This window comes from Rhizoctonia solani, chromosome 2 (genome assembly GCF_016906535.1).
Source record: "Rhizoctonia solani chromosome 2, complete sequence".
Lineage (NCBI taxonomy): Eukaryota > Fungi > Basidiomycota > Agaricomycetes > Cantharellales > Ceratobasidiaceae > Rhizoctonia > Rhizoctonia solani.
Genome location: NC_057371.1, coordinates 1,971,820 through 1,982,142, shown reverse-complemented (window position 1 = coordinate 1,982,142; position 10,323 = coordinate 1,971,820). Strand labels below are relative to the sequence as shown.

Below are 10,323 nucleotides of genomic sequence, written 5' to 3'. Positions count from 1 at the left end.
ATGTTACCCCAACTGGGACCACTAGCGTGCGCTCCAGGAGAGATTTTAAGCTTATTAAAAGGTCAATGGCAATGATATTTGCGATCTCTTTCCACCAGCGCCGCATATCAACAAGCCTTATGAACTATACAGGCGATTCCCCCTTTTTGGATCTGAAATTTGGGCGATCCATATTGCTTTCCAGGGGTAGACCCTACTAAGCGCTCAGTAGATTCAGGCATATCGGCGCAGGAAACCTACAGATTTCACGTCCAGGAAGGAGCAACCCCGCGAAAGGTTCGAACTGGGCAATCACGTCTCAGAAACGGTTTTCTTCTCAATGTGTAGTTAAGGTTCCACGCCTAGAATTCAAATCATCCCAGAGCATACGTCGGCTCTTATTTTGCTACCAATCGTACTCATATTTACCATCCTCCGGAACCTCGCGGGGCAAGGCAATGGATCCCCGAGCATAGTGTGATATGGCTAGAACGAGAATGCGAGGTTGCTCAGCTGGAGAAGCGAGGACGGTAATGAATCTAATCACCTCCATTGACCAGGTTCGTGATCGCCTCCTATGTATTTCGTCAAATCGTCAGCGCCCATGGATGACTGGCGCCACTGAGGATCGCCGTCTGGGATATATGTGTCCGCCCGAAACAATATTCAGTTCTAGTTTCAGTTCTGGTTTACGATATATATGATATCGATGTTCAGTAGGCGAATAAAGGCCGAGTGGCTCATAGTCAGCCAAGTCTTAAACAATACCTCGCTTTTCGATAAGTTTACCGACACCGCCCTTACCGCCATACATGGATACTACTACGCCTTTTATCAACCAGGATGAGGCTTGGACGCTGACAGAAACCGACGCATTATTACTACCCATAGATTCTATTGATTATTTCTCGCAAACACCTCCATCCACTACCCTAGAGCAAGAAGCCAGTACCCTCAGTATTGGTGCTGCCGCTCCGTAAGTGCCAGAATTATGATCATTCGTATCCAACAGTGCTGACATGAATGCGATATTTTAAAAATTGCTATCAATAGCTTGGGCAATACGACCGAGCTGAGTGCATATATGAATGCTTTGGGTCCAGAGTGGCCGGGGAATTCCGAAGGATTCGATATCAACTTTCAATCCACCAATTCAAACCTCTATCTTCCTGGGGGAGCTAACAACAATAATCAACGGCGGACACGTCATAATGGGTGCCAAGGAACCCATCAAACATGGGTCTCATACTCCATCGGAAGTCCCGGAGGTCATAGAATGCCACTTCCCATGTTGAGTATGAATCCTAGTTCCGAAGAGCTTGAGTATTGGATTGCTGCCCTTGCCAAAGCAAGGCAAGGCTGTAAGGTAAACGGAAGATTGCCGCATATCGTCTGTCCATTACAGGGCTGCCAAAAAAGGTTTTCAAGGCCTAGTGAGCTGAAGGTACATGATTTACTTCCGTCCTATAAATATGTATTTGCTGATTGATGCGCTTGTAGACACATCTATCGTTCAGTTTTGGAGTTCGAGGTACGATATCTATCGATTTTACACTCGGCATGTTCTCTGATACGTTCAATGGTTTGGCAGCTTACAAGTGCGACAAGTGCTATAAAGGTTTCTGTAATCCAGGCAACCTTGGTAGACACAAGAAGTTGAATTGCCTTCCCGCGCGCCAGAAATTTCCGTAGTGGATTTCACCTCTCGAAATAGGGTGCACGTGTATATTATGACTGAGAGTTTGTGTTATTCTGTGCTTATTATTAAAAAGATAACATAATTTTTTGTATCCGATTCCATTAATTTGTTGGGGAGGCAGCGATAACGGCAGCCAAGTGCCCTCAAAATGTAATGATTTAACCCTCCTTGAATTGGATTCAAGAATTGCTTTGTTTCCTTTAACCCCCCTTCCACCTAAGGCTTATCGGACGCATATTTCGATGTGGCTCTGGAGGCCTTGTTTCATATATGCGGGCCCGTTGGTCCGATATAGTACAGTGGGCCAACACTTTCAGGGACGTTTTTATGGTACGTTTCCGAAGATCTTGTAAGCAGAAACCAATAAAAATCATTCAGTCGTTGCTGGGGTTTTATTGTAGTGAAAAAGGGTTATCATTGAAAATGTATATTATTAATACGGTCGCTGCTTATTATATCCGCGAAAGAAAACTGGTATGTCGTTTCATGCTCGCTTCGACCATTCTATTCATTACCTGCTCTACCCACACGAACAATCCTACGTGGCATAATATGTCCAAATTTAACGAGAGTACGAGCGGAAATCACATCGGTTATTTTAACTTGCAAAAATGGAAATAACAGAAAGCATTGATTTGGTAACCTAATTCCACCGTATGTTGTCCGGTATGTGTCATATTTATGACGTTCCAGTCTCGAATCTTGACCTTCAAAACAACCAAAAACCCGGTGTTTGACACGTATCACGTGACCAAAACAGCTGATTGTTGTTTAGAACGAAGCCCCCTCTTGAATTCGTCATCCTAACCACCACATTCATCCGACCGCGACATGGCCATTTCACCAAAGAACAAGGGGCGCACCAGCAAGAAGGCCAAAGAGGTCGTTGAGGAATATGAAGAAGAGGAGAAAGCCTCGGGGTCTGAGCAAGAGGATGATGAAGAAGAAGGGTATGAGGTCGAGGCCATTTTAGATGCCAAATGGCAGTACAACAAACGCGTAAGTCGCCAACAAATTTGCATCCGACCGTCGCTATTTAACTTACCATAACTATTCATAGGGCAAATGGAGTTACTTTGTTCGCTGGAAGGGATATGGTCCTGAAGACGATCTCTGGATCGACGAAGAAGATGCTGGTGGAGCAGAGGATCTAGTTAAAGAGTATCACGAAGCCAACAATCTTCCACGCGATGGAAAGGGAAAGAAAGGTCCTGTGAAGAAGGGCCGCCCCAGCGCTACTGCCCAGAAGAAGCGCAAGGCCAGCGTTGAGGAGATGGATGTCGACGAAGAGGAAGCGCCAAAGAAGCAGACCAAACGTGGTAGACCCAGCAAGAATAAGGAGCCGGAGCCCAAGAGCGATGAAGAAGAAGAGGAACCCGAGTTCGCGTCAATGGACGACTATATGAAAAAGGCCAAATGGGTTAGCCATCTTTCAAGTAAACAGATATTGAGTTTGCTAATAATACTTCAACTAGAACGATCTTATCAAGGAGATCGAGACCGTTGAAAATACGGGTGAAGCCGATGGTGAACTTGTTGCGTTGGTCACTCGGTTAGTTGTATTCATCCTAGACTTTGTTAAGTCTACTAACCCAAATAAATAGTGCGGATGGACAAAAGGCCCGTGTGATAACTACCGTGCTTGCAGAGCGATGCCCGCAGAAGGTGGGTAGTTCGTTTTCATGTAGTAGTTGCGGTATTGACCATTTAATTTTAGTTGATTGCCTTTTACGAAACTCACCTGAAGTGGCGCCCCACTGAAGAAGAGTAGAGCACTGTCTTCGTACCTCTGATTCATATATATTGTGTTTGTACAGTCCTTCATCTAAATCGAGCTGTTATTTCTGGTTCTATCGAAAAACGACATCTATTGTGTTTGTCTCCTTTTGTGTTTCTTAATGTAAATGTTTTATAACTGCTATTTTCTGATTGGGGGTATGCAGATTTTGTGTGACGGTAAGTTGGGATAGACCATGACGGTTTGTCTAACCGCATTACCCAATAAGGCAATCGTATTCCCTCCTTGATTCAAATTTGCCCTACTTGACCAAACCAGCCAGCCTAAGTTCCAGATATACATACATTATCCAAAGTATACCGTGATCATTCAGCCATCAATAACTAATTCACATTGCAACCATGATAATAGTAACAAGGTCGTGTATATACAGTCGGTGTTTTGAAGGGGGGCTAGCGAGGGTGGTATGTATCCAATAGTAATCTCGTATCACCTCAAAGCTCTCCGTGTACCACACTCGACGCCTTGGCAGCAACGCTCTCAAGGTACTCTCCAGCCGACTCAGGCGTAGGAGTGGCACCCACCGCCCTCGAAGCTGCACGGGTGGCCTGGTGTGCACGCGACTGTAGATCATCAACAACAGACAGCGCGTCGTTGAGAAGTTTTTCGTATCCGGACGGAGCAGGTTCGCCTCCTAGGAGTGCCTGGGCACGGGATTTTAGGTCATCGTAAGATGGAAGATTAGATGCGGCAGCTTTGGAAATTTGCGAGGCGGCGTCGGTATAGTACGCTTGTGCTCCGGCGGCTAGAATTTCGGCTGTCTCATAGACGTTTGTGGGAGATGGGGTCCCGCCCGCCGCTTTGATAACCGTGCGAGTCGCTTCGTTACACGCACTCGAGGCCGAGCGGGTTGCTTCGTCAAAGGCGCTCGAGGCCGAACGCAAAGCATCATTATACGCGCTCGATGCAGCTGCAGCAACGGAAGCACCGCTCGCTACAAGACGTATAAGCGATTGGGATCAATGCAATAAAATAAAATAAAATCGAGATCTTACCTGAAGCAGCGGCAGCAGCATCGTCCAGAATAGACGAAACGCCAGTAGCGGCAGCGACAACAGTTGAAGAAACCTGAGCAACAATGCTCTCGGCGTATTCTTTGGGTGTCTCTGGAGTAGGTGTCCCTCCAGCTGCTTTAATCACCGATCGTGTAGCCTGATGAACTGACGAGCTAGCATCGCTAAAGATGGCCTGTACGTTCTCGGCTGCAGATCCTGCCTTGTTTTCGGCGAGCTTAATAGCAGCCTCGACTTCCTCTTTACCGCGTTCGAGAATGCTGGCACCGTCTGCATGGGCTTGGGCGCCTGGGAAGAGCGATGAACCACTAGACTCGGGAATATCAGGATTGACGCTTCCGAAAGAATGGAGGCCATTGTGGTGCGCGAGTTTGAGTTTGGACTGGAAGTCGTCAACAATACCGTTTAGCCTTTCTTGTAATTCTTCCAGTCCCGTTTCGAGCGGATTGGGTTCGGACTGGGGGTGAGTGTTGTCAACGAGAGATTGGAGTTCTTTAGCAAACGCATCGGAGGCTAAAATATTTCATTAGTGCGGGAGTAGACTAAACCGAAAGAGCGACTTACTATCGATAAGGGCATGGTAGCGCTAATAAGACTAGAGTCAGATTTGCTCCTAAAAGGAATTCACAGGGCTACTTACGCTCCAATCCTGAACAGTAACATCATCCAACCACGCATAGTCCATACCGAGACTCGATTGGGCCTCGGAAGCAAGCGCCTTGATAGCACCCGCAGCAGTGTTCGCCTGTCGTATCGTTACTAAATCAGTGCAATCACATATGCATCAACCACACGAACCTCCTTCTGCTCCTCCTCGTGCATCTCAGACCACCATCCTGAGACGATGTTCGACACATTTTGTGCGGTTTCCAAGAATTTCTTCTCGACCTTTTGAACTACGTCGTCGAACATGGCGATCTTGATCGCACCGCCTTCCGCCGTGTGCTTGAGCTTTTGCAGGTACGCATCGATGCCCTTGAGTCCCTTTTCTGCCTCCTTATTGAGGGTGCCGATATGGTCTTTCGCGCGTCGATTCAAGTCGCCAGCAGCGACGCTCCGTACGGCCGATAGGAAAATCTCCAAGTCTTCAACAGCCGATTGCCCAAGGGAACGGAGGTCCTCTTCGAATTTGGCATGCCTCGACTCGATTTCTGCTCGTTTCTCGGCGGTCGCCTTGGCCTTGAGGCGTTTCTGTTCGGCGAGCTCTTCCTCGGTGGGTTCGGCTACGCGTTGGGGCTCGGGTTCTGGAGTGGGAGGTGCAGGTTTCTCGGACCTTAGAGACTCAATCCATGCATCGAGGTCATCATCGGTTTCGGGGGTAGCGGCCGCCACAGGCTCAGGCGCATCAGGAATAATGGGCCCCTCGGGAATGACGGGTCCATCCGGGATGATAGGTCCCTCAGGTATAATAGCGGCCGGGGTGGCCGTGATCGCCGTTGGCTCGGCTATAACTGGCTCGGACGTAGGTGCGGCTGTGGGCGTAGGGGCCTCGGTTGCCGAGGTATGAGCCGGCTCAGATTGATGATGCTGGAAACTCGACGTGGGTGATTTGGTAATGTGGTGTTCTGCCTTGAGGCTCTTGGTTTCCCTCGATTCGCCCAGTTCTTCCACCTTTTCAAGCATCTTGTATACATGCGCATCGACATATTGCTCGCGCAGGCGCATGAGCGGGATTAATACATGCTCGCGCATCCACTCGGGGATAAACTTGCTCTCCTCAATCAAGGGTATGAGTTTGGGCTGAACTTCGAGCCAGAGACGAATCAACGCGGCAATCGCTTGGTTGATGTATGGCTCTAGGGTGTTTTGGAGTTGTGTGTAGTATATCTGAATTGTTCGGACCACGGGAGCTACGTTTCGTGCATAATGGAACTTGAGGTTTCTGACGTATGGCCGCGTGCGTTTTTCGAGCTGCGCGACGTGTGGTGCGACGCGGACGATATACAACTTCTGAGCTGCCTGAACCAACGGCTGTGATGCCTTGACCGCTTGAGTACGGTAAGGCTTTGATGCTTCGAGTACGGGGGCTACAGAGGGGTGGGTGACAACAAAGTTGTATGGCTGGTATACCAGCGGCTGTAGGATACGCTGTTGGACGGCCTTGCACACTGGCGATTTGAGGTCGACATCGTTATGGCACTGTTGGACTGTAAACAAGAGATATCCAAGCAGAATTAATTGGACCAGTCGGTCGAAGATCGAGGTCTTGTGAGGTTTCTTTTCTTTCTTCTTGGCCTTTGAGATTATAAAATTAATATAAATCAAATCAAATATCAATAAGTGTACCTTGTTTTTGGCTTTACTCTTCTTCGGTGTGGCTGATATAGGCGATGGCTGTCTTACCACAGCAGTAGAGTCCTGCACGCATAGACGTATGAGCATACAGTGACATATGACGTAAAACGCAGGCCCACGTTGAATGATACACCTTCGCCAAATGCAGCGCCCTGAGGCTGTTTACCACTGGTAACCTGTGGTACCACCTTGCCCTTATTCTTGGGTTTCTGGCGGCTCGCATCAGAAGTTGTCCTTAACGATGTGCTGGGCATAGTAGCAAGGAGCAATAGTGCTCTGTCCTATATGATATGAACCAGTAAATATGCCTATTCACTGGATTTGCTGAATCCCAAAGGCTGAGGATGGGCGAGGGTTGTGGTAGAGTGATGGTGCAGACACCACGTCACGACCAATAAGCGTCATCATCGAACACACTACTCCCATTTTAGGCGCCAAACCTGATTACGTCTGCCAGGTCTAGGTGGCGAGTCCCGAACTCATTCGTGTCTCCAAACCGACGGCAAACTCGGGTTGAATTTTGTGAATAAACCGTATAGATACACCAGAAGCTACATATATATATATACGAGTCTGATATCAACGCCTTCCTGGACTCTGGCTGCGATTGCGGGGGCCACGACCGCGGCCACCCCCGCCTCCTCCCCGTGGTCCAACCGGTGGCGGTCTTACAAACGCAAAGTCACATTGGATTTCTTGGTCAAGTAACTTGGCACCATTAAGTTTGTCGATGGCATTTTTTGCTTCTCGGAATGTTTCGTATTCAACGAGTGCGTATCCCTACCGAAAAAATTCCTGTAAATTTACAGCAAAATAAACAAACAGCATACTGACCTTTACATAACCCGTCCGTCGATCGAGATTGAGGTGCAGGTTTTTGATCTCTCCAAAGTCTGCAAACTTGTCCTGGACATCGTCTTCCGATGCCTCTTCGTGTACGTTGGTTACGAGAACGATCCATCCCTCCACAGCTATTGAAAGGCGCGCACGGTTTAGGTGATGAACACGCGAGAGAGAAAAACAACAAACTCACATCGCGCGGCGGACCCAGACCCCGCATCCTTGTGTTCTACGTCCAGCCGATCATATGTGGGCTCGTCAGTTCTTCCCCCCGCTAATACCAATTAATTCAATCACCAATATTACAAGACCAGATGCAAACTCACCTCCTGGGTTCCGGAAACCTCTCCCGCGTTTCCTCACCATGTCATTCCCTGCCAGAACCGGCACCTGAATACCCCGTTCGTTTGATTGACGCCAGAAAAAGTCATACCTTCATCAATAGCCATCTCATTGTCACTCATGATGGTTTCGTTGATTTGCCTTGAAACTGTTCCCCGGTGGTTGGAGGCGAGACACTTGGTAAACAGCACAAGCGCTGGTATTACATCAACCGCGCGTCTTCATTCCGTGTCCTGAGCGCTAACCGGGGCTCCTGGTCTTCCCCCTACCACTCTCAAGCGAGTAATTGCGAGAATGATATCATTTACCTCGCCACCAAGCTCTGAACTAAAGTTCAGTCTCAGCGGTGATCACTCTCCGTAAATGCTTTTTTGTAAACAAAAAAATACAACAGACAGAGCCCATGCACAGCCACGGGCAGTGCAGTCAACAATTGTCTAGCCTCGATGACTCCTTTGGTCTGATAGGACAAACTATGCATCTCCATACCGTCCCTGAGGATCCAATAGACTTACCATAACCTCTAGTGATCTTCCGGTTCGTGGTGACCTAATCCCGGCCATTTAGCTCACTCTTGGCCCACAGTGTGGCATCATATCCGTGAACGATCGGATGTTAGTCGGACCCTGTTTGCGCGCATCCTAGCCCGCCGTGCCTCTAGCACCGGCTCTCGAGTATTGAGCTATCTTCGCCTTGGATGAGACTCGTATTTGTCAAGGTGGTTAAATACGCCTCTGGACAGACTACCAAATGCATCATCTCATCATCTCATATACCTTTCTCTGGTTTCGAAGTTCTTGTTTCCCAGTCTTGGGCAATAACTTATTATTAGACAGTTCCTACTAGAAAAAAAAGTAAAGCAATGTCTTCTGGATCCATCCAACACTGGTGCTGGTGCGGACGCCTTTGCACTTCTTGGTGCTCTCGGTGAGTCGATTGAGCCCGAGTTGAATCAACGTACTGACTCCATTTAACAGCTGCGAGCGACAATGGTATTGTTCAGCGGAGCATCTCGAAGCTGACTGGCCAAGGCACAGAGCAGAGTGCGGAGCACTTTCTCAATCGAATTCATCTGCTCAAGTCACTGTTCAAGGTAAGCGCTCGCATACTTCAGCCTAAATTAGCCATTTCTAACGATAACCTACCAGCAATGATGTTTCCTGTTGACGGGGAGCGCCCTAAGCTCGTACCTATAACCCTGCGTGGACATGACTCACGAATGGCTCAGTAGAATGGACTCCACGCCTTCAAAATATTGTAGGCCACGAAAGCGAGGTATCGAGCATGATCATCACCAAGGGAGTTGGAGGAGAAACCCTCCGCTTCCCTCTGCATATTTTCTTCCGTACCCACTTCTTGACTGACGGCTCCCGAACGTAAGTGGACGTATTCCGCTATATTTAAAACAGCTTGCCTAACGATATCCACAACAGTAATGCATCTGTCTATGGTTTGACACACGGACAGGCCAACTACCAATGGAAAGGGCCTGTCGTTGCATTGAAATTCACTGGAACGCGTCAATCCGCGTACACCAATATTTCTATGTCTGACCTCCCGCCACTCGTTTATTTCATGACCTATCTCAACAGTCGCCCATAAATGTGGGCACCTTGTACAACAGCGACTGTATCACTAGCTTTCTCGGGTTGATGGATTCACCATTGTTTGCCATTATTTATTCCTACGTATATATTATCCGATTGTGCTGTTTATTTATTCATAGAATGATTTTGTACATGTAGTTCTACCCAATAGACCGATGTATGTTGCCCTATTCCTGTGCTTGCAAGTCTTTTTTTCAGCCCGCGCAAAAAGAGCGCGCATATAATTGTCACGTGAAGTGGTGATCTCGGCGTCTCAATTCACGGCTGATCGGTGACGAGCCAGCTCGATCACAGCCGCCGCGTGTGCTAAACGAGCATTGCTTGTTCAAATTCAAGTAAGCCGTGCGTTACGGGCATACTTTATTCTCCTACTACCCACGGGAGTCCATTAACATTACAATAACAGATACGCTTACTGGTACAAATTAATACGGCCAAAAGTCCCGAATCACGCAAGTGCTACATCCCAATAAAATCGGCCATTTGTACGATCATTTCCTGTGTGCATTGATGTCCTACACCCTCTTGGATAACCAATTTCTTTGTACCCAATGGGCCTACGTCAATTCGATTCAGAAACCGCCGAGTTGGGAGTATAGGAACCATATGGTCCTGTGCGCCCACGATGGCGAGTATCTGTTTATTCAAGAAGGGGTTTGGGCGGTCTGGGTTTGCCGGTCTTGATACAGGGTCGCGTTTGAGAATGTACTCTCTAGTTTCGTGCGACATGCAAGACGAGAGCAATGGGAA

At 48.1% G+C, this 10,323-nt stretch overlaps 3 protein-coding genes across 3 annotated transcripts; 2 read left to right on the top strand and 1 right to left on the bottom strand.

The window, feature by feature from the left end:
* Positions 1 to 2,509: 2,509 nt before the first annotated feature.
* On the top strand, positions 2,510 to 3,449 carry RhiXN_05252 (chromo shadow domain protein; the record flags this gene model as incomplete). The annotated part of the gene is made up of 5 exons (XM_043325068.1): positions 2,510 to 2,677; positions 2,739 to 3,098; positions 3,154 to 3,230; positions 3,283 to 3,343; positions 3,396 to 3,449. The coding sequence occupies 5 exons, from the start codon at positions 2,510 to 2,512 to the stop codon at positions 3,447 to 3,449; spliced, it is 720 nt and encodes a 239-aa protein (XP_043177487.1).
* Positions 3,450 to 3,910: 461 nt separating this feature from the next.
* Positions 3,911 to 7,990, bottom strand: RhiXN_05251 (RNA recognition motif protein; the record flags this gene model as incomplete). Its single annotated transcript, XM_043325067.1, has 11 exons — positions 3,911 to 4,410; positions 4,472 to 5,002; positions 5,054 to 5,075; positions 5,130 to 5,234; positions 5,288 to 6,724; positions 6,776 to 6,847; positions 6,904 to 7,065; positions 7,457 to 7,564; positions 7,619 to 7,755; positions 7,818 to 7,898; positions 7,951 to 7,990. The coding sequence occupies 11 exons, from the start codon at positions 7,988 to 7,990 to the stop codon at positions 3,911 to 3,913; spliced, it is 3,195 nt and encodes a 1,064-aa protein (XP_043177486.1).
* Positions 7,991 to 8,828: 838 nt separating this feature from the next.
* On the top strand, positions 8,829 to 9,568 carry RhiXN_05250 (MYND Zn-finger protein; the record flags this gene model as incomplete). The annotated part of the gene is made up of 5 exons (XM_043325066.1): positions 8,829 to 8,893; positions 8,944 to 9,059; positions 9,115 to 9,168; positions 9,195 to 9,342; positions 9,400 to 9,568. The coding sequence occupies 5 exons, from the start codon at positions 8,829 to 8,831 to the stop codon at positions 9,566 to 9,568; spliced, it is 552 nt and encodes a 183-aa protein (XP_043177485.1).
* Positions 9,569 to 10,323: the final 755 nt, after the last annotated feature.